A 26,090-nucleotide genomic window follows, 5' to 3' on the forward strand; every position below is an offset into this window, starting at 1 on the left:
CTCACGCCAGCCCCACCACAGCGCTCACGGTGTGGGTGAGGGTGCGCAGGCCGTGAGGGGCCGTACGACAACGCTCCTGTCCCAGGCCGGGGGAGCCACGCTGGCCTCCGCCCGCCGACCCCGCAGCCCGAGGGGCCGGCACCGCCCGCCCTGCCCCCCCCCCACCGCGCCCCCTACAGGCAGGGCACCGCGCCGCCCGGACCCCCGAGCCGGCGGCGGCCGCGCCTCCCCGCGGGGCCCGGCGCGGAGCGCGGGGTGGCGCCGCTGCGAGGCGGTGCGGGGGCGGCGGCGGCTTCGGCTCTCGGCACCAACCGGAAGCGCGGGGGACGGAGCGGGAGACGCGGTCGCGCCGGTTGTAGCCTGCCTCGCCGGCTCCGGGATCGGCGCCGCTCGGGTCCCGCCAGCCCGGAGCCCCTCGGGAAAGGTGAGGACGGCGAAGCGCCCCCCGCGGAGGCAGCGCTTGGGGCGGCGGCGCGGTGGGCGCGCATTCGGCTGGGCGGAGGGAGGCGGCGGGCAGCGGGCCGGGCCATGGGTGTCCTCTCCGGGTTTGACGTTCCCCGTGCTGAAGCAACTTCAAAAGCCCTGTGAAGGGAGGCGGCTGGCCGAGCACACGACCTGACCTTGCGTCGCCTTGGTCTCGCCGCGCCGGCCGAACGCCCCCGTGGTCGGCGGCGCCCACGCTCGGCCGCGCAGTGGGACGGGGGTCGAGAGACGAGCCGTGCCCCGCCGGGAGGGCAGGACAGGGCAGAGCGCAGCGGTGTCCGCCGAGCGACAGCCGGGCAGCACGGCCCCGCGCGAGAAAGGCGCTGCCGGCCGCGGCCGCCCCTGAGGACGGGCAGCGGGACACGGGCAGCGGGATACGGGCTGCCGGCGTCCGGCGCTGCGCTTGGCCACCCCTGCGCTCCTTAGAATGTCTTTCAAATGCGGCGCACCTGCTGCATTTTGCTGTTGTTTCGGGCATAAAATCCGTCGGGTTGGGATTTTATTCCCTCCGTTTTCCTCCTTTTTTTAAAGTAAGCTGTCGTTGTTTGGTTTTGCTGTGTTTGCTTAAGTTAGCTCGTTTCCAGCAGTATGGTCTTTTATTAAACTCGCGTGTGTGAGCTATCTATTACCCTGTATCCAGCATGCTCTGCTGGGAGTTTTAGCGACAGAGACATCGGGAAAGGCATGGATCATTACTTTTTCTAAGTTCCAGCAGCAGAAATAATTTGAAAGCACTGGATTAACTGGGTCACTGCCCGAAAACATCATAGCTTTCTGCAGGAGGCATGTGGTTAGATGTTTTCAGGACTTTGTCCTGGAATTGTAAGTCCTCTGAAACTGACTTATTTTATCTATCCGTAATGTGCTTTGCATACCGGTGGCACTATGTTAATAATGGTAACCCTGAAGAACCTGGCTCACTGTGAGGGGAAGACAGGAACATGGACAAAAGTGAGGCCCAGGTCCTGCAGTCTGGCCTGTGCCAGGACCAAGCGGCACGATGGGCCTGGGTGCAGCCTTAGCTGCCTTGTCTTTCTTGAGAGCTGTTGCCTGTGTACTACTGGCAGCATCACTTACAAGGTATAGTGTAAGTGAAGTGACCACTTTAGGGGTTTTCTGAGAGAAAATGTTTTTTATTCAGTGTGAAGTCTTTATAGCTTTCAGTCTCTGCCGCTGACACAGCTTGGCTTGTAAGTGATTCTTTTCCTCAGTACTCAAACTGTTTAGGTGGAGTTGAGCCTTTTTTCGTTGCAAAGGTTACATAAATTAAAACAAAATTAGAAATGTTATTAATGGAGGTTATGCAGAATTCTTAGGTTCTGACAAAGGACAGGCTCGAATGTTGTTGAGTCTGTAACTAAGGTAGGTAGAGCCATGCCTCCAGTCTCACCATCTGCAGGACTGCTACTCAGTCTGATTAAGAAAGTTTAGGAGTTGAAGGGGTTGTTGGCTTTATTTTAAGTCATTGGGAGATTAGAAGATTACAATATATTTAATTTGGATTTGTGCTTGGAGTTTGTTTACATCTTATCGATCAACAGTTCATGATATGATTAAGGTTTTTTTTTATTTATAAAAACTTTTTTTTCTGCAGCATGTTTTGTAGCTCAATGTCACTAACTCCTTTTTTGTTTTCCATTTGGACAAGACAGTGGTTACCCATGTTTTGGTGTTTGAGAGTGGGGTTTTTTTGTTGGACACTTTAATTTTTTTTTTAATATATATTTTTTTAGACTGTATAAATATACTGCTGAAAAAATCCAGGTTGGTATGCTCAAGGACTGCAGGCCTTGTTGGATACAAAGGATGATTTGGGTCTAAAAATGGATGGTCAAAGATCCTGAAAGCAAATGAGCTGTTTTGCCAAATAAGGAAACTTGGCACATTCAGCTGTGTATTTTAAGATAGCACAAGTGTGGTGTGCTACTACTTTATTGGCAATATGTTGGCAGTGTGCCTTCTTGTAAGAAGCACTGAATCCTACTTTGTGGAACCACACAGTAAAGCGAGGGGCAGGGAGTTGCATGGTTGTTTCCCATAATAAATTACAAAGGCTGTTCCTGCAGTAATTGAATACTTGAGCAGCGTCAGGTGCACGTGCAAGATGAGAGATGCAATTTTCGTTTTGCAGCCACGCACTAAACAAAGTATGAGTTGCAGTTACTGTGCAATTTGTAAATTATTTCCCCTCTCCTCTCTCTAAGTCCCTCAAGTGGAAGCTGTCTGTACTCTGGGAGCAGTAGCTGAATGACAAACGGAAGGGTCTTCTGTTTTGTATGTGGAATAAAGCAGTGTTGGGCATGGCAGCATTTCCCCTACATTGCAGTTTGTAGGGAGCTGGGAGGTGGAAGTGAATGTGCTGAGTTCTTCCAGTGCTGCTGTGCCAAGATGCAGGGCAGCCTGCAGCAGGGTCCTGTGTGCCTGTGTTCCCTCACCTTGGGGGGATCTAGAGGAAGCAGCAAATGTGGGACCTTTGCAGGGCCAGGACCCTCACATGGGTTAATCCCCTTAAGTGCTGTAATCACGAGAAGCTAGTGATGGTGGATGGTTTCCTACACGTGCATCACTGGTGTACTGAACTGAGCTTGGGGTGACATAATGCGGTGACTTGGCTTGCTGCGAATTGACTCTGTATAATAGTCCTGACATGTTGCATATTATTGTTAAATAATAATTTCAAATGTTAAACACTGCCAAATGCAACTCAGATCTCTTACTTTTTGGTATGAAATGAAGAGCTTCCAACAGCACGCTCAAATATAAATTACTATGTGGAAAACAAAGAGCCAGAAGAAGATCTTGCAGATGTTGCTGCAAGATTACAAGCTCATGCTAACTACTAGAAATAAAACAGAAAAAGACGAAAATTCTTTTACCCCCAGGAAGATCCCATAGGAATAATTGAAATAACCAGCAGTTTAATTATTTCCTGAAATACCTGTCATTCACTGTTTCTGAATTGTCATGTTTTCATTTGATTGAGAGCAAGCAGCAAAGTCAGTCAATGCAGTGTTTCCCTGCTGCACGGGGATGGCACTTCCACACTCCAAACCGTGAGTGGGGCAGGAGGCTGCGGGTGCCAAACCCTCCTGAGCTGTGTGCAGGGAGTTGCTGCAAGGCCCCAGGCCTGGAGGCTGTGTTCCAGCAAGCTCCTCTCCTGTCTGCAGAAGTGTAAGATGCAAAAAAGTGCATTGTTGGAATGCTGTGCTTGTTTCAGATGCAAGTGGAAAATTATAGAGTTTAATGAAATACCTGATTTTTTTTTCTTTTAACCAGTTTTATAAACTCAGATTGTTAAATATATTTAAAACAGGATGACAAGTTAATAACTGTGTGTGGATTTGTCACATACAATTTTCAATCTAAACAGTTGTTTTCTCAAACATAACATAGAGATTGATCTTTCTAATTGAGGATTACCTACCTTGAATCCAAAACCGTGGAGTAATGTTTCAACAGGCCTGTTGTCTCATCTAGAAAAAGAAAACGAATGCAGCCTGGTTTTAATTACAGATCTCTAAATAAAGAGTGTCTCTTGTAAATCTCCTGTACTTTCTCTGGAAAAAAAGCATCTGGAACAACCTGATGCCAACCAATGAATCATTCTTTAAATAACATTAACTTACTGTATGCTGGTGCCCTATAGTGTCTTTACAACTACCGAAAAAGAGGTTGTGGTCAGGCAGGGGTGAGCCCCTTCTCCCTGACAGCCAGTGACAGGACAGGAAGACATGGTCTTAAGATGTATCAGGGGAGGTTTAGGCTGGACATGAGGAGAAATTTCTTTACAGCAAGGCTGATTAAACATTGGAATGGGCTGCCCAGGGAGGTGGTGGAGTCTGTGTCCCTGGAGGTGTTTAAGGAAAGACTGAATGTAGCACTCAGTGCAATGGTCTAGTTGAGATGAGAGTATTCAGTCATAGATTGGACTCAGTATCTCAGGCCTTGCCACCTGATTCATTGTGTGATCCTGTGATCTGCAGCTGGTTTATTGCTGTAGGTAAATTTGAAACTGAAGTGTTTAAAGAATGAATGGTAGCTTCTGCAAGTGCTTGTGTGTCAGGCACTGCATTGTGAGTGCATGGAAATTGAGATAAAGTTTAAAGCAGTAAGGAGGACCCATCAGAAAAGTACTTATTTGTATTTGTCAGATGTCTGGTGTGCATGTTATTCTCTGCTAGTGTAATTTTCAGAAATCAAATAATTTACTAGTTTGTACGGTTGATTTGGTGGTTCTGGGTGAACAATAATGTTAAATAATTTGACAGCTCTTCAAAGCTATTGAATTCAGATAGTGAAGCCCAGAAATTTCTTTCCTGGGGTGTGTTTTTCTTTTCACTTGGTTTCCTTTTCCTTCTGCTATCCCAAATAAAATCTTTTTTCAGCTGTTCCCACCTTCCTGTTAAATTTATGGTCTAGTCAGTGCATATGCTTTTGCCTGCGAGTAACATCACTCTTCTAGCTAATTCTGTTGTCAGTAAGGAAATTGTTCACTCGAGTGTGATTACCTGTGTGCATAAATATGTGCAGGGCTGTGGCCTTAAATTGCGAGGTTTTTGAGTTGGGAAGTCAATCTGGTTTATTTGTCTGTAAAGTGTCCCATATGCTTGAGATACCATGTACGGAGCATGAACTCGGAGAAACTGCTGGAGTAAATAATGCAAATGAACTTCTGTTTCTGAAGATCTGCTAATTAAGCAGCAATGGCAAGGAGCAAAACATTGAAACTTCTCTTGGTTTGTAGGATTGACCAATTTCCTTTGAGCTTTCTCTAAAGAAAACGTATGCAGGCTGTGCAGAAGATGACTATGGGATGACAGGAAATTACAACAGCAACAAGGTTAAAACAAGAACAGAAGGTCAGCAGGACAGTTCAGGCACTTGTATTAGGGAAGAGGCTGCAGAGCGTTGGAAGAAGGGACTTTATCCTGGTGGTAACCCCTGCTCTGACTTGCAACTCTGGGGAGAGAGCATTCATATTCCCTCTTCGGGAGCTCTGCAGGCTGGCTGTCAGTGAAAGGCTTGAAGCTGGCTCCTTGCTAAAAAGCCTTCAGTACACATAGTAAAGTTGTCATGGTCTGGTCACCATCTATCTTTATGGGTGGTCAAGAGGTATAAAATGAAGCTGGCAGTTTCAGAGAAGGCTCTGTTATGTTGTGTGTACAAAAGTGTTGATATTATCATGTCTCATTTGGAAAATAGCTGCAATCAAATAGTGCCAGAAATTCCTGATCTAATGATATCTTAAAATTTTAATCAGAATAGCTACACAATCAGGAGAGACAGGGGACAAATAATGCCTTTGTATTTGTTACAGAAGGGACTGGCTTAAAGAGATTGTGGCAGTCAGCAGTACAAGGAGTTAACACACTTGTGTTTTAACAGCACATAACGTTTTATCTCAAAAAGCCCTATGGAATGGAAGCTCCCAGAAGACATAATATATTTTGATACTGTAATTTACCAGTGAAATTGGATGTGTTGTTTTCACCATCAACCCAAAATCTCTGGTTCTTTTTTTGCTTGTTTTATTAAAACTGATCTCTCATTTTATGCTGATAAATTTACTGTCATTAATTGCAAGTATAGTAACTTTTGCTGGTAATTAAACCTACTTTGTCTGGTGCATCTGAACTGAACCCGCAGCAGACTTGCAGATTATTCTGGAGTATGCCGTGTCCTGCAGTCCCACTAAAGACCTGAGCTTTCTGATCTTATATCATTAAAAAAAGAAACCTAAAATTAGTCATTGTTCATGCATTTAGGTGATAATGTTTCTTGAAATTCGCTACAGCCATAAGCTTTATCACCATGAAATCTCCGAGGAGGACATTCTGTTCCTCCGTCAGCAGATTTGGGATCATCTCCTGAAACTGCCAACACCAGTCTTGGCACAGGCTGCAGAATTTCACGTATTGTAACCCAGATGAATTACCCTGTACTTGCGCTTTGTTACAACGTGCAAACAGATCTGAGTCACTCAGGAAGAGAGATTTACCATGGCCAGGTTTTTCCACATCCTTGCACCAAGTGCTCCGGCCTGGCCCAGGGCGCACGGTGTGTGCCGAGGTGCCGCTGCTCGCTGTCCGGCCGGGCTGCCCCGTGCCTGTGCCCGTGCGTGTGCCCGTGCTTGTCCCTGTGTCCGTGCCCGTGCTTGTCCCTGTCCCTGTCCCTGTGCCCGTGCTCGGCCATCGCGGCCGCAGGCCGGCGTGCCCGGCGTGCCGCAGCGGGCAGGCGGCCCGGAGCCGGGAGCGCGCTTCCTGTCTGTCCGCGGAGAAGGCAGCCACGTGCCTGCCTTTTGCACAGCTGCTTCCTAGGTGCTCGGGAAACGTCAGGCTTGCTCCAAGGAATACTGTTAGTTGTTTCTGTACCCCAGCTCCTCCTAATAAATTGTGCAAATTATGCAGACTTTAGCATTCCCTGTTGGAATGCATATTCTCAGTCTCTTTTCCTCCTGTGGCCTATGGATGTTACTGTAGTGTGCTTGTGATTCTGATTTTGGGGTGACTGAACATGGGTAAGAAAGTCCATAAATCCTTGGAGCAGGTGCATTAATAAAAACTTTTCTCTTCACAGGTTTTGCTGTGGTATATTTTGTCATTATGAGATGTCGTCTACCAGTGCTTCATTTGTGCAAATTAAATTTGATGACTTGCAGTTTTTTGAGAACTGCGGCGGAGGGAGTTTTGGGAGTGTCTACCGAGCCCGATGGATTTCTCAGGACAAGGAGGTGGCAGTAAAGAAGCTGCTCAAAATAGAAAAAGAGGTAAAAGTTTACTTTTCATTCACTTTGTCTGCTGTGCTAACAACAGAAATTCTTTTCTAGTGTTTTTAATCCTCTAGGTAGTGCAGGCAAACTACATTGAGATTTTTGTTTGTTTAATTACAAAACTCTGTAAGCGATGATGCTGCAGTAAGAACATAATGAGCAGTCCAACCCTTCACTCTTGTTGCCCACTTTTTTTGTTTTGCAATTCTCCTCTACCTGGCCCTGAGGAGAGCTTGCTGCACCTGTGGAGCTATTAATTTCCTGTTGATACTACCAGCATGTTGCTAGATAGGAAGTGTCCCTGTCATTACCTGATTCCATTTTGTCCTCTTGACGTCTGTTCTGTGGTTCACATATCTATGTTCACTACAGGCTTAGAGTTGTCTCTTCCCTGCCTGATGAAGATTTTGATCTAGGGCTCCACTAACTCCTAGTTAGTCATAGCCACATAGTCGTAGCTTGGTTTTGCAATGAGGTAGTTTTAACCCTCACTGTTCTACCAGTTTCCTTCCCTTGGGGCTTCTTGTGACCTGGAAGGGCGGATGAGTCCTTGGCAATCCTGGGGGAAAAGGCAGAATTAACTAAGGGCACCTTTACCAGCTAAGGTTGGTTTGTTGTTTGTTTTTTTTTTTCAAAGCTTTTTAAATTTGCCTGAAAGTCCTTTTGACCCCTCAGCTTTGTACAATTTCAGCAGAGGTGTGGTGTATGTGGTCCTCACAGTGCTCCAGTCTGCCTGCTGGTCAGCACCAGTGATGGAGCAGTGAGCACAGCCCAGTGTAGTGATGGACAGCAGAGTTACTGGGCTGTTCTTCCATCATGACTATGTGTAACTTGTATACAATCCCTCGGACTGTAGGAAGACAGTTACAAGCTGGAGAACAGCAGAGCAGTGCTAGGCATAATAGACGTAGTAAGTAATCAGACACCTAAGTTCATCCACTGCGGCAGCAGCTGAGCTGCCATGATTGTGTCATGCTTAGTGATGTAATTAGCATGTTTGATCCTGATTAAGCATGTTGCAGTCTAAAATAATGTAAAAGGATCTCAAGATTTTTCTAGGACAGTGGAAGATTTATACATTCTGTCCAATGTCAGTTTGTGGTGTTCTCTTTATTTCTACTATTTGTTAATATCAAAAGAGAAATGAAAAGTAAAATTTGAGCTATGCAGTATCAGTAATGTGCTCCTTAAAAATAACCTGGCTGGCAGATCTCAGTCAGGGTCAGTGAAATACCTTTATTGAACATGTGTGTTTCTGAAGGAGTTACACCTGCATGTGTGCTAGACCTGTTGTTCTGTACTTAAAACATTTTTTGAAAGTAAATTTAAGAACAATATTACTATGTTTTGTGATGGCATAAAACTTAATGGAATGGGAAAGGATGGAGGAAGAAAAATCCTGTGTATTACTTGACACAGTTGGACCATTCAGCAGAAATACATTTTTTTAAGACAGTGCAACACAAAGTTCAGCTTGGAGTAGCAAGGGGCACAGGTTGTATAGTAGGAAAAAAACCCATATGCCAGAAAGAGCTTATTATAGTGTAAGGATTTATTTAGGGATTAATGAAGACTTGCAGCTCAGTAAGAGCTCATATCATGGTGCAGTTAGGCAAATTTGGTTAATTGTTTGGCATATGCAAATCAGGGTAAAGTAATTTGTAACAACCAGGTGTGCTTTATCTTGTTATGTAGCACTGGGAAAATTGTTGTTAGGCATATGTGGTTCTGTTCTGTTTAAAAGAGTGTCAATGAACTGTAAGAGCTGCCCAAGGGAATCTGCAAACCAAGTGGAAAGTTGGTGAATGTGGGGGTGTCAAGAGGGATGAATATCATCCATCAGGATGAGTTGACAGAAGGGGAGCAAGTGCCTTCTATCACAAATTTGTTTATTTTTCTTTGGACTGGTTATAATTTGCAACTTAAACTAAATCAGACAGGTTATGGGAACATTGGTATGGGCGCTTTCTCTTGAAAGATTTCTGTAAAGGCAGTGGAGAGGCAAGTGGTGATGCCTTAAATAACTCTGACAAGCTTTGGCAGAACTTTTCTGTCAACAACCTTAGAGAATTAAAAAGTAAGAGCTTATATACAAACATTGCATTTTCATATGGAGAAAATGATGGGATAGTTTAATCTAGTGCATAAAGTTATTGCAGGAACTAGTGCTTGGAATCTGTAGCCAGAAAAATGAGAATGGAAAGAAAATCACAAATTATCAGGCGTGAGGATGAGTAACACTTGGCACAGACTACAAATGAAAGCAGTGAAGATGGAGGATCCTTTTCATCTGTCTTCTCATTGAGATGTCTTTTTAGACAATTGTTTTTGTCAAGTTGTTGAGCTCAACACAGGAGCATTTTGCTGAAGTATAGTGGCCTGTGCTGTACCAGAGGCCAACTTGGTGGCCAAAAGGTCTTCTGACCCTAATGGCCCTCCCATGTTTACATATGTAGCATCTTCATCTGTAATGATGGCAATAATGAATCTCTGTGGCTGGACTGCACTGAAGTCATGGTGACTTAATGACTCTTCTGATATCAATACAAAAATAACTTGCTGTAACTCTTGTGTATCTGTTTTTAGTAGGTGTTTGGATGCATTTAGTCCAGAAAACTAATTATTCTGTGCATTTGGACAGTGCTCTCAGGCACTCTTGGGAATGGTCCTGTGTGAGGCTGAGAGTCAGATTTGATGATCTTTGTGGGTCCCTTCTAGCTTGGCATAATCTGAGATTCTACTCTTTCTAGTTTATTTGGAAGGAAGTGTCCTTTTATCTCCATGACTGCATGTCTTGTATTTCTGTTAACTGCTGCCAATAATCCATAACAACTGATTAAAGGGAAAATATGGGAGAGTTGTGAAAAACTTGCTCAGAGGCATTTCATGCTAGCCAAGTCCAAGGGAGCAAGCCAAGTCAATAGAGCTATGGTATCATTCTGCAAATATGTTGTATCTATGTGTCATTTTATTAAACAAGCCAATCACAACCAGTAAAGATCGTGGAGGTTTTATATTAGCCCAGGGACTATCAAGTTCTAACATGTGAAGCAAAGCAAGGTTTGTTCCAGCATGGCATATTAGAATGTGTGCTTAGAAAAACTAAAAAATACTTGGAAGAGTGTTGCTTAAACAGATTGCTTTGAAACTCTTTGAAATCTGAGAAATACTTCTGCAAGGCATTCACTTTTTTATGCAGGCAGTAAAACACAACTTTATGGGAAGAGATATGTGTATATGTGAAAAAATACACCTGAACAAGTCTGGTAGGAAAAATATATATATGCTACAAAGTCTTGGTTAGAATATCGGATGTGATACTGGGCAAGAATTGTGCTGATTAAGTACAACATAGGAATGTAGCCTGAGTGATTAAATAGCAGCAAAACGAAAATTAAGTTGCCATTTTACTATCTAGTACAACCACTACAGTGGTTATAGGTTTAAAGTAGGAAACAGGAGTTCCTAGTGAATTGTTTTATAGAAAATTAAGCTGTCAGCGTGATGTTTATGATGCATGTGGCAGAGTAGAAATGCCTCCTGTAGCAGGATCAGTCCTTTTGTCCTGAGTGATAATTGTGTCCACTCATTGAAGAAAATTGCACATCTACCACTCCAGAAGTTATTTGGTATTTTTGTGAGGGATTTATATGAATTATTAGGTAAACCCATAATTTGGCTCCCACTGAAATGAATGGGAGAGACTGAGGCCAGGGGCCTTATTCTGCAAATTGCTAGCAGTTCTTTTGACTCCATTATCTTGAGCAGATAACTGCTGGATTGAAGTGTTACAAATGTTGTTTTATGCCTTGCCACGACTGCTTTTCACTGAAGAGCACTCACCTCCTTTGATTGCCCATCTTTGAAGTTTACCTGTTATTTGTCATTGCTTTTGAGGGCAATTTGTTGGCAGCTGGTTCTTCTTGGTGTGGTTCTTCACCAGGAGGTTTATTACTGCTGGAATTTCACCTGAAATTTGAATTTAATTTTAATACCACAGGTCTTTGAAAGTACTCCATGGTCCATAAGCTGTCTCCTTGCTGTTGATGGGCAGCAGTATTGCTTCAGCTTTTACAACCAGAGTACTTGGGTACAAGATTTCTTGATTTCATGCAGAACATATGTTCCTGGACTTCTTCAAAATGCTGGCAGTGGTCTGTGCAAACTGCAGGAGAGTGGTGGAAAAAAATCCAGTAAAACGTAGTTGTAATCTTACTGGGCAAGACTTAAATATTTCTGGTGAACTAACTTGTGTGAGACTCAAAAATAAAGACATGCTTTCTCTGTTTTTGTTGCTGTATTGCCTGGAGTCTGACTGCCATGGAAGTTAATTTTATATTGTCAGGGTTTCTTGTATGTAATACGTGTGTTGTAAGCTTTAGGGGATATTTTAATGCTTTATAAAAATTTTCATATGGCATATAATGCAGCTTGTTCACTTTTTTGATTTTTATGATCCACTTCTGGAATGGGCTGTCCAGAAGGCGTAGATTGGGCTTGTACCTTCTGAAGGGGATGAGTTAAGTATAATCACATGCATGTCACTGGACTTACCTCATTCATGTTTGTAGTGCTAAAAGAGAGCATGTGATAATTTTTATATGGGTCATGAGAGTAAGGACTGGCAATGATTTGCAACAGCAACAGGAGAAAAACAACAGAGTAAAAGCAAAACAAAACAAACTGAAATTGATACTTTAGCCCTGACAGGACTAAAAATAGTAGATGTTCTTTTTCTTTGTAGTTTGTAGCTGGTATGGGTGCTCTGGTGCCAGCCTAGAATGACTCTCCACACTGGGTCTTGGCTGTAAGGAAGGGAAATTTTGTTGCTCTATTAATATTTTATTAGCTCTTTCTAGGAGCTTCTACTCCCTTACCTCTCTCAGGTCTGAGTCAGCAAGTATTGAGAGTAAAGAACACTGAGAGAGGACTTAGAGTGTGCACTGTATGAAATTATTGCAGGGTGTAGGAATCTAATATATGAACTTTCCAGGGATATCTGCACCTCTACTGAAAAATTACGAAGTTCACAATAACTGATCTCATAGGAATCCATCCAGCCCCATATTCAGTGAAAGAAAAACAGAATCACAGAATCAACTAGATTAGATGAGACCTTTTAAATCATCAAATCCAGTGTGTGACCTAACACCACCTTGTCACCTAGACCGTGGCATTGACTCCGCATCTGGTGTTTCCTGAAATACCTCCAGGGGTGGTGATTCCATCACCTCCATGGGTGGTGAGCTCAGTCACCCTTCCTGTGCTCAGTCACCCTTCCTGTGAAAAACTTCTTCCTGATGTCCAGCTTAAATCTTCCCTGGTGCAGTTTAAGTCTCTGTCCTCTTGTCCTGTTGCTAATTGCTGGGAGAAGAGACTGACCTTCACCTGGCTACAACCTCTTTTCAGGTTTACTGCTATGTAGTGTTAGCTGCTAAAAGGAGATAAAACTGTATTTACTATACCAGAGGAATGTCTTAAAATGTCTTAGTTTCTGTTTTACAGAGTGGTTATTTTGCAAGGTTTTCTGTTTAGGTTTTTAAAATATATTTTGGTGAAGGAATTGGCTTAGAGCACTCCTCTTGGTGCTGACTAGGGTATTCTCAAAAGGTATCAAGAGGATACTTAGCACCCTATATAGACTGGAAGTTGTCAAAATTGCTTCAGATGCTCCAGCTGTTCTGTATTCTGTATCTTGCAGAATAAATCATTTTGGATAGGACAGACTTCTGCAATGAATCTGACTGATTCTTTATTTGCCTATTCTTGGCTTTCATTCAAGAGGTAATTTTCTGGAGGACTTTATTTTCTAAATGAATGTTATATTTCCAGGAATCAAGAAAGTCACTGCATGAGATTTTGTTAGTGGATGCTTTGGATATGACTGTGTTGTGTCATGGCATATGTGTTGCAACCAAAACATTGTCCAAACCCCATATTTGGGAGACACCAGTATAATGAAAGATGCCAGAATACAATTATTCTTGCCCAGAGCAGGCTTTAGTTTCATTTTGTCTGTTTTAAGAAACTTCATTCCTGTGTCTCTCCCTTGTAAAACAATCTTGGAAACACAGGAATCAGAGATAGAAAGGAATTTGTCAGTATTTTGCTACATTTTATTGTAGTGGATTTTTTTTACTCATGAATTTAAACATTTTTATACCTAGTTTTTCATTAAATGAGTAACAACTTGTGAGTTGCCTCATATAAATAGTGAGTATTTGTAGTACAAGTTGTGTGGTTTAGTGCTTTTTTTTGACTAACTTAATTTGAGATTCTTACACTGGCTTGTATATATATGGTTTTTTAAATCAAGCCAACTTTGGAGTTAATTTGATATGGACATCAGCTTCAGTGAAACTGGTTTGTCAGGGCCCACACTGGCAGTATGTGGCTTCAAAAGTTATTTTGAATCAGTTGAGACATAATAACTGTCAGTGGTGCAGACCACTGGATTTTGTACTACAATTGTAAAGGGGCAAGTGCACATGTCCTCTTGACTGGTGGCCAGTGTTGAACAGCTGCTACAGAAACAAATTTGATTAACAGATAAATTGTTAAGCTAAGATGCACCAGGTATGTCTGTTGCTTCCTTTTGCTTGTGTTTTGAATTGCCTTAAACTTTGTAAGGGAGAATTGAAATTACCTTGCATGTGCTGCTTGTTAGAAATATAGGTACAGCTTCCCTAGCTTGGTTGAGTCACAGGAAATTACTGTGTGCCTGACCTGGGTTAGGAATATCTCTAGGATATCTCTTGGACCCTTTTATCTCAGTTATCTCCAGCTGGTCTTCTATTTCAGTGGTTTGTTTGTTTTGGGATTGTTTTTTTCAGAAGGTGCAGTATCTGCAAGTGAACAAGTTTTTATGCTGGTTTCCTATAAATTATGAATAAATGTTGTTTAGAATAAGGAGAAAATATCTGATTGTTTAGAAAACACTCGTTCTTATCCTCCTTTCTGTCCACGATGTGCAGGATATGTCCACAACATTAGAATATTATTAAACATTCTTTACTTTTGTAATTAATTTAATTCCATTGCATATTGTCATAAAAATTATTCTGTCAGTTGCAGGTTTTTGTTTGACAGTGGGCTGTTCACATTTTCAGTAGATATTTAGTTGCAATTAAGGTCATTTTTCCTAGGATGATCTATTTTGTTTGCTTGCTTGTTTCTTTATTTTGAGATTTTTCTGTGTGGGTTTTTTGCCTTTTTTTAAAATTTTATTTTTAATTTTTCTCTAGATATGTTTCTTCTGTTTCAGTCTTCTTTTTGCATGCACTCAGTTGTAACTCATAATTTGGAAGAGAGGTTGTGTTGCTTATTTTTTTATGCCAGCAACCCTTGACATCAAATGGCAGCTCTTCTGTTTCCCCTCCCACGACATTTTCTGACCCTGAGCTTCTGTTGAAGTGATTAACTGCAAAATGGTATTTTTGGGTATTTAAGCTGTCCTGAAGCTTTGCTGTGGAAATCTCATGGATACAGAAGAAATCCTTTTTTCTCAAAGTGCTGTTTTAGGCTGTTGCAGGCTCAAGCAATTGAGGATTGGTTCAAGTTAGACTTGCGTAGACATTTATTTAACTATATGGTTTTCTTAAAACAGTGTTACAAGTAGAAAATCACAATGACAGGTGAGTGGTAATTTGAGAGATGATAAGCAATTGCTTGTTTGAGTTTTATGTGCTTTGAGGGGACAGCTGACAATTTACATGACCCACATGGAAATCTGTTGGTGTTGCAATTCCTGGGGATGCTGATTAAATAGCTTGCACTGACTTGCAGCATACAGAGTGACAAATTGTTTCTGATGATCCCAGAGTAGCTCTTGAGGTGAGAGGAAGTACTGTTTCAATGTGACAGGATTTCTGAGTTGTTGCACGCCTGTGTGATGGTTCAGATGAAGTCAGAGACCTGTGCTGGAGTTGATGTGATCTGAGTCTGGGACCATTCATCTCCTGCAGGCTGTTTTCCACAGGACTATTCAAAGCTGAGCTTGGGGGCTGCAGTCTCTGGCCGGGTCCCCAAACTACCCGGCACACTCATGGTGGCAATGGAATTTGGAGCAATGTGTTTTGTGCTTTTAAGAGGGCAATAAAATGCTCTATAGAACTACATAGGCCCTACTTTACTTCCCCTTTTTTTTTTGTTGTTTCTTAGTCCTTAATTTTAAACTGGCTGCCTGTGAGTTGTGTAAGGGTCTGGAGAACAAGATTTCTCTGAAAACAGAGTTGAAGAAAAGGGAAAATATATCTTAACTTTGATACAAGCATCAAAATCAGTCTTTTTAATTGTAATTAAACAACTAAGACTTTAAAAGTTATTTCATATTTACCTATTTCCACTCACTAAGGTGCTGATAGAGAAAGTTTCCTTTTTAAGAGGACAGTATAAACAGTCACAGGGAAATATTCAGATGTGTTTATGTTAGCTGGAGGCTGCAGAGGAGCCCAGAGAACAGCTTCAGCATTAACTCTTTCTCTTATACTCAGTTAATTGTACTCACACACCAGGGAGATGAGGCCAGCAAGGGCAAACACAGAGCTGTGCTTGTGACCCAACTGCCTCCAAAGTGCCCTGTTTATATTTTTAAATGTTTCATCTGTTGCAATTCCGCCACTGGGGAAGAATCCTAGTTGCAAATACATGCTTGTTTATTAGACTAATGTTTGGAGAACCTGCATTCTGTGTAATTTCTATTTAAGAAAGCCAGCTCCACAGGGAAACTGGGTGTCTTGCACACAGGAGGGGCCCCCTATGGGTGTACCTCTTTGGCAAAACAGGGCCTGGCCCTCGGGTGTCATTGAAGGGGAACAGTGCCACACACTTACCCACTTATCTTCTGCCTCTGGTTGCTTATTTTTTTTACTCCAAAACTCCCGAAAATTGAGGTTCCTAGTGGCTAAATGGTGGAGGCAAGGGAGAAAAAAAATTGTGTTATGATACACATGACTGACCAAATAGCTGTGGGTTTTTTGTATTGGGCACCTGATTTTCCAGTAGCCACATCAAAAATAAGCATGGGTGGTAAAATCCCTTGAGCTGTTGTAGGAGAAGTGAGGAAGCTCTTGGTAGACAGCAGAAGATGAGATGCAGTTGCTTGTACCAAGTTGCTCGTGGAAGGTGGGATAACCAAAAGACAGGCGTGCAGGCTGGGCACGTGGCAGCCTTTTAGTGAAAGCTGGGGCACTCTGCAAATTGTTATCTGGCAGAGGTGGCATAGGAGAGATGAGCAGATAGTTCTGGAAACTTGCTAAAATCAACTAGTAGTTGCACCTTTGAGCAGATGAGTGACGTTTACTGAGAGGTTATCTTTTCCTCTTGGAAGAATTGTACAGCTGAGAAAGTGTCATGCATACCCATGTGAAATTAGAGGGAGGAGAAGGTGCAGAAATCACTTCTTGTCTAATCTTGTAACAGCTCTAATTTTAGTAATGTTAGATGCATTTGAGGCAAACCTTTGAAGCATGAAGGCTTATAAGTAGTGATTGGTGGGTTTCCATCTTTGTGAACTGTGTACTTTTAATCTCCTAAACAAAGGAAAAGGCTTTTTGACTTCCCTGTGATATGTCTCTGTGCTGAGGGTGCTGTGTGTGGTATAAGTATGCAGCAACAGATGGCTACAATTTGGAGATGTTGAATTCCTCTTTCTTTTGGATGTTGCCTTGCTGTTACCCCTGTAAGAGTTTGTGAGAGCCCAAAAGGCAAATGCAGGATCCAGATCCCACTCAAAAGGACCAAGCATTTTGGAGTTCTGCTCTTAACTTTTGGGTCCTCAGTTGTTTTTGTATTTGTACCAAAGTCTTTATTGTAAAGTCATCTCTCCAAGCCAGTGTCTCATCTGTCCTGTGCAGAAGTTGGCAGTACTGTGGTTTCTGGCACTGTGCTCCGAGTGGTTTACTCTGTTCCCATTGCAGACCGATTCCCTGTAAATGCTATAATTCTGGAAGGAGTCCTGCAATTTTTCACTGACTGGGATTAAAGTTCAGTCCTCCTAGGATCAACAAGCGTTCTGTTTTTACTTGATAAATTTGAAACCTGCATTAAGAAATCTCCTGCCTTTTCACTCGTGTGATTCTGCGCTATACTGTGAGAAGGAGGATATTCACTGCCTGTTACAGCTGTTAGTGAGATGAATGTGAAGTAACAGCACTAACAGGGTGCCTGACTCAAGAAATTCAGGCCGAGTGACACTTGATTCTGTAGCAACATTGGCATCAGCTGTTAGCTCTGGTGACATGGTCATTGCCTTGAAACTGTGACCCGAGCTCCCTTTTTGAGAAATGAAGAACCTGCAAGCCCACTTCAAAGACCAGGGCAGCTGCTTTGTTTGCCTTTTAAAAATCTGTATTTCTGCCTTTTTGCTTGGTCAATGTTTAGAACCATTTAAAAAGTAAATGTGACATGGGGACTGAGATCCTGCAGCTAGAGCTCCTCTATAATTACATATTCAAGCACAGCCACACAAAGGGAAATGAGAGTCCCTTTTCCTTTATGTACCGTATTTCAGCTTTCCCTTAGGTTTAAATTGGCATTTTGGGCTATGCTCGCTTGAGCCACTGAAGAGCTTATCAGAAAAAGAAGGAAACAGGGGGAGGGAAAGAAAGATAGATTTCCAAATGACAAGCGTTTGAATAGTCAGAGTTCAATCCCTAAAACAAAAAGTGGAATCTTTTTTTTTCTAAATAATGTGCTTTACAGTCTCACCTCTCATCTTGAGAAACATAAAAGAGCAAGTAAAAGAGATGACCCAAATCACAGAGTCCTTTGAAAGGAGAAATTCAGCTGTTTTGAACACTTACAATCAAAGGAAGTGGTTTCCCTAATTACGTGAACTATGTGAAAGCTCTCAGAATAGCTCTTCCACCCCAGGATTCCTTGCACTTTAGAAGTTTGCATAAAAGCTCACATGGAGAATCAGATGCAAAGTGTTTGATTCAAATTTTATTAGGCAGAAGTGAGCATACATTCCTGTCTCTGGGTTTGACAGCTGCTTGGGTTTGGACCACAAGCCTGGGTTTGATGGATTTCTGTCCTATACTTAAATCTTTCACTCTTCAGGTTCTCTGGTGAGACACCCCTATCGAGAAAAGTAGAATTGAAAAAATGGAGAAAGGATAGAGGGATTTCTTTGTGAGCTTTTAGTTGAGGATTCTTCACCCTGATTAGGCTGTTCATTGTTGTGAAAACCCCTCCGTGTACACAGCTTTTATGAGGAATTTTGCTTCTTCACATTTTAAAGAAACTGTGTATCTTAAAATATACATTTGGAAGAATTGCAATCTGAATTCTAAGCCTTTAGTATTATTCTAGCACCACCATTTACTTCAATCCATCAAAATTCTGAATTCAGTTGAGACTTTGAACAAAAAAGCAATATTTTCAAAAGACTATTACACCTTGTGGTTTCTTTTTGTACATACACAATAATAAAGGTATGTTAGTCTAAACTAAACAGTAAGGACACATGAAAAGATGCGGGACACTTCTAAAGGCTTAAGATCTCTTGCACTGCCCCTGAGGATACAATATGGACTAATTAATGGTTTAAATATTTAAAAATAATATTTGCAAAGTTTGCAGTAATATACAAGACCATCACACTTGCTCTGCACAATAGTGACCTCAAAATGGTCTCATTCTCCCCTCAGAGCTAACTACAGTAATTATATACAGATTTGGATAGACAGAGATAATTGATAAAATCAACCTTGAGGAGAGATCTAAAAACTCTTCAAAGTGCAACAATTCAAACTCAAGAAGGAAAAAAGGCAGGAGGATTATGGCAGCCTTCTGCATATACGGAATTAGCCAAACCCTTTTTTATAATAACACTGCCAGTCATGAGATACTGCTAACTCTTCTTGAAGAGAAGAGGAATGTTTCTCTAGGTCCTTTTTCTCCTGCCAGTACTGTTTTGTTTTTCTCCCTCTCTTCCCAGGCAGAAGGAAGGACTTTACCTGGAATAAGGGAATTATCTCCTAGAAGTAAATACCCTCAGGAGGCCAGTGGTGTTGCAAGCAAAATGCTCAGCACAGTAGCAGCACATCTAGAAAGGGAAGGGAAATGTTGCATAGCCATATAGCTGTGACAGGGTGGGAAAGAGTTCTTGCTGTGGCTTCTAGAGACTTGTGTCTCACGCAGCAAAACTGGCAGAGGATGGTTTTCTTAGTTGAAGAAGAATGCTTGAAGTCATTCCAGCCTTGCTTGACCTGAAAGTGGCATGGAAAATTACATGTGCTTGTGTCTGATTCTTGGTAAGAGTCAGTTTCTCAAGCAAGGGTTTGGGTATGTCTGGCACTGGAAAATGGGAAGCTGTGGTATATGTGATGCTGTTGCTCTTCTATACCAAAGGACCTATTGCAGATTTGAATGTACTTTGTGCCACCAAAACATCAGAGAGTTCTGGGCCCTGGATCCAGCTTGTGAGCTCAGTTCATTGTACTGAACTTTGCTAATCTAATCCTTGTCATGCTTGGAGCATAAATCAGTTAGTAGTTATGCAAAGACTACAGGCATTGCTGGAATAGGAAGAGATGCAAATTCTCTCTGCTGCTCTCAGATTCAGATTGGAATTGTCATTAGCTGCAGCATAATGCCTTCTTTTCAGCTCTTTAGGTACAGCCCAGGAGAGAGGTATGTTGAACTCTGTGTGTGACCCTGGTCCTGAAAGTTCCTGTGGTCCCATGTATATACAGTTCTGCTTCCTCTTTGCTTCATTTATGGCAGGTCCTCGGCAAGCACAGTGCAAGGCGATGGAGGAGTTAGTGCAGGTCAGTGGTTTTGTAACCACAGAATAGATGATCTTCATTTTGTAACTGGCCTTTTACATGTTATTCATTCCCCATTAAGTATGTGTGATGTTCCTCTCATATTAGTACAGACGTGGGTGGTGGTTACAGTACCTCTGGATGTTCTTCCCTAATTTGGGGAAGGAATTGGCTAGAGATATTGTGGTTTCAATGGAGAAGAGCAATGAGAAAAGAGACTTTTGACTTAATTTGATATCCTGTAGTGGTACAAGACCCCTGGGAGTTCTCTGTTCTTGCAGGTCTGCAGGACTCAGAGCGACTGCCTTTATAGGTCAGTCTGTAGTCTCACTCTTCTAGATAGGTTCTTCTGGATTTCCACTTTCTGCAGAGTGCAGAGATACTGGTATTCAAGTTGTTAACTTCCTAAAAATGTATTTTGAGGCTACCTATTTGTATTTCTGTATAGCGAGGATTAGAAATGAAATGGTTGTTACTGCCTTATCTGTGTAAGCTGAGAGCTATAAAGACAGATAAGATAGGGAGTTCTGTGTACAAGAAATTCATCACAGAAGAGTAAGGGAAAAGCTGAAGTTACATGTCAAAAATATGTAGTAAAGTAATACTAATAAATGTTGATGTATGACACTAACAACACTTTTAGAATATTACTGGGTTTTCTCTAAGTTTTTTATCTTAGCCATTGTTTTACTTGAATTTTTTTAGTTCTAATGGAAAAAAGATTGAGCTACCATAAAGGCAGCATGAAGAATCCCAAGAAAAAAAAAGCGTTTAGTCCATGTTTCATGAAGATTAAAGCTTAAAATTTGATGAGTTTTGTCTAGTTTTGTTGTTGTTGGTGGTGGGTTTTTTTTGACCATTGCTACCCAGTAGAAGTAGCATTTGAACCAAGTTTCAAGTAAAATACAATTTTCAGTCTTTGACAAAGAAGAGTGACTTGTCTGAAAAGCAGGTAAAATTCACCATGATTCATGCTGGATCTTTTGGACAGTTTCACATAAAACCATGATGTGTGTCATTCAGATAATGGTGACAGCTCATTTTCCTGAAATTCTCAGATTTGTGAAGTTGTGCTTTGGGATTGGTAAAAGTCACAGAAAAATACCTCTTATGTGTGGAAGACTCCCATTCACTTCAGCAGAGTGCCAACATCTGTAGTTGGCAACTACTTAGCTTCCTTTTTATGGCTGCTGGTCACAGCTGTAATTTCTGTTTTGAAAGCTTGTTTAAGTTAGGTGTACTCCAGGTAGGGAGCTATTCCTACCTTTTCAGCAGGGGCAGCTCAGTTTTGAGCGACAGCTGGGGAGAGCCTTGTGCAGAGCTCTAGCAGCCCACGTGGAAAACAAAACCTTGTGGTGTGCTGTTAACATATAACATCTTGTGAAGTGGTTTTTTTTTCATAAGGGTGAGCTCAAACTGCCCGGTTGAGTTACATTTTCAAGAATTATAACATTTACTAGAATTCCAATAAGAGAGATTCCCAACAAGTGTTGTCCCTGTCATTATATATAGTAGGATTGATTTATCCATTCCAAGACAGGCTTTAAGTGAGTGTTCACTGAGTACATGCTGGGGTTTTTTTCCTGTGGTTAAATTACAGTTTTCATGGATAAGATGGAAAAATACTTCATTGTAAAGATCATAGCTGCTTTAGAGGAGTGGATCAGGATGCATAAGTACAGCTGTTGCTGTCTCTGTTGCAGTCTATGCTAATTGTTCAGCAAAGGCACTGTACAATGAGATTTGATTTGTTCTAGGTTGTCTTATCGAGATTCCTTACAAACACCCTGCAGAGCCCAGGAAAATCACTGCTCTACTTATATATGTATGGCCATGGCTCCTTGAGGGTGGATTCATTTTGCCTGTCACTTTCATACCAAAATGCCTTTCTAACAAGGTGCTCTCGAAACCTACAGTGACTTTGATCTCAGAAATAATTTCCTTGGATATTTTTCCCTTTCTTGGGTCTGGAATGATCCCTGTGTTGCATATTAGCGATGATATCGTCTCACCTAGGGAGTATGCCAGGAGTCAAAGTTTCAAGTTTTGTTATTCTGTTGTATTTTAGGAATGTTGAGGATTTTGTTACTGTTCTCCATAGTCAAAGCCAGTTTGTCTTCAAAGTGATTGTGAGTAACTTGGAAAATTTCCTAACATTGAAAAGAGAAATGATGATTGCTGAAAATAAAGAGCTCTACGGGAGCTCAGGTATTTCAGCCCTGCTGTTTAGTCCACTCATCTATTGTTTCTACTCAGTTGCTGGTGTTGCTTTGCAGCTGGAGGCAGGTCAGTACTCCAAATCTGCCTGAATTAAAAATTACAAATATTGTAGATATTGCACATTTCTAAACTCTTACACAGGTACAAATACATAGTTTATGCATGTTTTGAATGGTTTTGCCTTTTGTGAATAACAGTAGTGAAATCCAGACTAAACTTGTTCTTGACAGATCTGCCTTTATCGGATACCTTTTATTAAATGCTCATACAACCTCACATTGTATGCTGCAAAATGTAACAGTCCTTTGGGTGTATTTCCACTTGAAATTTGTCTGAAAAATGAGTTATTTTGCCATAAATTTTGTTTATGTATTTTGTTTGTTTGGATTTTTTTGTAAATGGCAGTGTAAATGTAACAGAATTTTTTCAAGCTTACTAACCATTCTCTAAGGATTTTCTGCAGAAAGTGCCTCTGCTTAGTTTTGTCAGTCTGTTAGCAGCCTCTTCTCTCACAGCACATTTTTAACCCTCCTCATGAGGAAAACACCACGATCCTGCAATTTCTTAGTTAGTGCTGCATGGGCTCCACGTGGTCATTGCACTGGTGGAGGTCAGAGGGAGGATTGAGCCAGTTAGCTTGATCTCATTCCCTCTTACTGCACAAGGCAGAGGGTCTGCTGCCACATCACAAGGACAAAGCCCCTGTGATTTTTAGAGGGACCAGCCTGCTTTTCATGGGCTGAGCAAGCCATTGCAGTGTTTTGACAGACACATTCTGAATTTTCTAGCTAGTACTTTTAATCCTCTAGCCTTCAAATTATCCATAACATACCAAGTTCTGTGCCAAGGCTGCTATAAAGAACCATACTAGAGTATAAAACTGAGTTTTCTTTTCAAATGGTCAATATCCAATACATTTCAGTACTAACAAATCCTATGGTATTGCATGATGCAAATTCATTTTTTAAGTAAATTTCATAAGATGGGATGAGTCTAGAACAGAATAAAATAAATTTATGTCCATATTCCTTATCTGTGGTATATTATGATAGTTTAACAGAAATGAGCTCTCTTGGTAATGTGCTTTTTCTTTCATCAAGATTGTAACCTTAGAATTAATACAAGGTATTTAAAGTGTGTGTTTCTATCATGGTATCTCCAAAAGTGAGATTTTTTTGGTGATATACACCAGTGGATTTAAAATAATGGTAAAATGATTATACAGTAATAAGAATTTATTAGTTTCCTGTACATTTCCACTTCTATTCTCTGGGATTTGTAACACTGTAGGACATAATTTTGGATGCAGATTTGATGCTGTGAAATATTTGCTCAATCAAAATGCTTCCAACTACAAATTTTGTACATCATTGTAGATGTACTTATGAGAATTTAATTCTGGTATTTACAGAAATGCTGGTGACATCAATCTGAGAATGTAATTTAACTCTTTTCTCTGTGGTTTAAGAAACAGGATACTGTTTCCTAATAGAGCCTGAGTGTAGAGGCTGTGTTGTAAGGCGCAAACGCTGACAGTTTTAACATGTAAATGGCCTGTAGAAACCAGCTTTTTTTGGGATAAGTTATCATCTAAATGAATACTGGAAAAGAAGCCCAATCTCATAGAGTTTTAAGTGCCATGCCAACCATAGTTTTAAAACAATGATTGCCTGTGGGAAGAGGTGGTAGCACATGTATGCTGGGAATGTGCCCATTGAAGCACTTGGTAACTGCTTATTTGCGGGTAAAAAATCTCATTGAGGATTCTTTGGCTTTGCCATGTCCATGTGATTTTCCTCTCGCATTGTTAGTATTAAAGACTGTTTAATAGGTTATACAAAAATTCTCTGAACTGGACAATCAGTAACCTTTGCCTGTTATTTGGGCCCCCAGAGCACAAAATTCTTGTTTATAATTTTTTTCTGTAGAAAACTTTATCACAACAGACAAATCAGTAGGCAAAGTCCTAAATTTCTATTTTGTAGCTGCATAATTTTCTTTTCTGTGTTCAAAACTATAATAATTACTTAACATCACTGCTATATAATTCTTGGTAATAATTTTATGTTTCTGAAATTCTCTAAGTATCCCTGTATTGCATATTGAGAAGATAATTTGTTAGTTATGACAGATGCTGACTGTGTTTTTATTTCATCTGTTAAATGATATTTTGGGCTTGTTCACCTAGAGAAACTGATAATATAAGAGGTGTCATCCTTTATTAGACATCAGTAAATTCAGAGGAAAGGATTAATGAGACACTGGAAATGGACATAGACTGGATATATTTCTGAGCAGGAGGCTAGAAATAAAGGTGTGGGATTTATATGTGTTAGCATTCTGTATCTTTTTTGTATGTGGTTTTCACTAATAGAAATTATTTTACTGAAGCATCAGCCGGCCTCTTCCAGCTGCCCTTGCATTGGACTGTAAAATCCCCTGAGGGTAGCTAAGTTGCAGCTCTCCCAAGAACATGACAAAGGTCAAAGCCTTTAAAATGCTACAAGACTTAGAAAAAAAATATCTTTCCAAAGCTGCCTTAAGTGTGTCTAAATACCTCCTTAATAAACATGGCAAACAGTTCTCTGGAAAATTAAACAGCCAAACTTTTGCACAGTGTAATAATATATATTATAAGGCAGTTAAGGAGGTTGTATTAATCAGATTAAATAGCTAACCATGTACAGCTCTGTAATTTTGCATGGAGTGAAGGTGCCACTTGCTATGTGGTTCCCGGATTTACTAACAGGTGATGCAATGGTCTCACAAGGGGCTGCAGCTATTTCCTGTGTTAATCCTAAACCAGTGTGCTCAGACCAGGGTGGAAAGATACTTTACTTTCCAGTCAGCTGCTCCAAAGACACCTGGAAGAAGTGGTGGTTCAGTTGCTGTGGGCTCAGTTTGTCTGGACCCATGCAAAAAAAGCCTTTTGATACTGGAGAACTCTGTGAACAGATGTCCTTTTACAGTTCCAGCTGTGCTGCTGTAGCAGACTGCCCAAACCCTTGATCACTTCTCTTGACTACAAGTGTGAAAGTAACAAATTTCTAATATATTTCCAAGGAGAACCTGAGTAACTAAAATATGCTGAGTTGTTTGGTCTTTGCTAACTTTAACTGCCTTGGGATAGGGAGCTCTAACAAGAGCAGCTGCAGCTGCTCTGAGTAGCTGGCAAGCACCAACACAGCTGTTGCAAAGTGCCTCCGTCCACATCCTTGCTGTCTTTGCGGCTGCAATTAAAGATCTGACGATGGGGCCTTGTCTGATTCCCAAGTAATGCCAGCTCAGCATCAGGTGGCCACTGCCCACATCTGCAGTCAGCACCCGACCTTGAAGACCTCATCAGAGCTGAGCTGCACTTGCTGCCTTTGCTGCACTGGTACAAGGCAGAGCAAAAACAAGGGAGGGCTTGGGTCATCCTGGTGAGCTGAGGCTTGTGGGTCTCATAACGAGACCATGCTGTCCAGGCAGCTTGCTTTGTCCCCTCATCTGCTGCTGGCTGTGGTTAGAATTTGTGTTTGTGATTTCTGTGCAGCTGTTGCTGAACACAGACAAGACCTGGAGGAGGACTTTGTTTTTACCTGCTGAAGCACCTGAAGATATGGTTATTCATGCATGGTTGTTTGTACTACAAGGTTAAGAGCAGTACTAGTGGGTCTACAAGCAGCTCTAGGGTGATGTCAGTCTTGGATGATGTAACTGTCATTTTCACAAAGGTCAGTAAGTAGAGATTAAACAGGCATAAAACCAAATTACCTGTTAAACACTGTGATCCATACCACGGTTCAGAGGACACAATTACACTGTTTGTACACTTAGGGATTACCTGAATTGCAAACTCTTACACT

The 26,090-nt window shown here is 41.5% G+C and overlaps 1 protein-coding gene across 3 annotated transcripts in view; it reads left to right on the forward strand.

Annotated features, from left to right (window-relative positions):
• Positions 1–318: 318 nt before the first annotated feature.
• The window catches only part of MAP3K20 (mitogen-activated protein kinase kinase kinase 20), a 90,639-nt gene continuing 64,867 nt past the window's right edge, over positions 319–26,090 (forward strand). For 2 of the 3 annotated variants that reach the window (XM_063162154.1, XM_063162157.1), the window contains exons 1-2: positions 319–424; positions 7,060–7,249. In XM_063162154.1, coding sequence (XP_063018224.1) covers positions 7,091–7,249 — 159 coding nt within the window. In that variant the 5' untranslated portion in view covers positions 319–424; positions 7,060–7,090. Of the gene's footprint in view, positions 425–872; positions 1,014–7,059; positions 7,250–26,090 lie in introns of those variants that run through there. The other variant, XM_063162156.1, reaches the window with a different exon arrangement.

This window comes from Melospiza melodia, chromosome 8, assembly GCF_035770615.1.
Source record: "Melospiza melodia melodia isolate bMelMel2 chromosome 8, bMelMel2.pri, whole genome shotgun sequence".
NCBI classification, from domain to species: Eukaryota; Metazoa; Chordata; class Aves; order Passeriformes; family Passerellidae; genus Melospiza; species Melospiza melodia.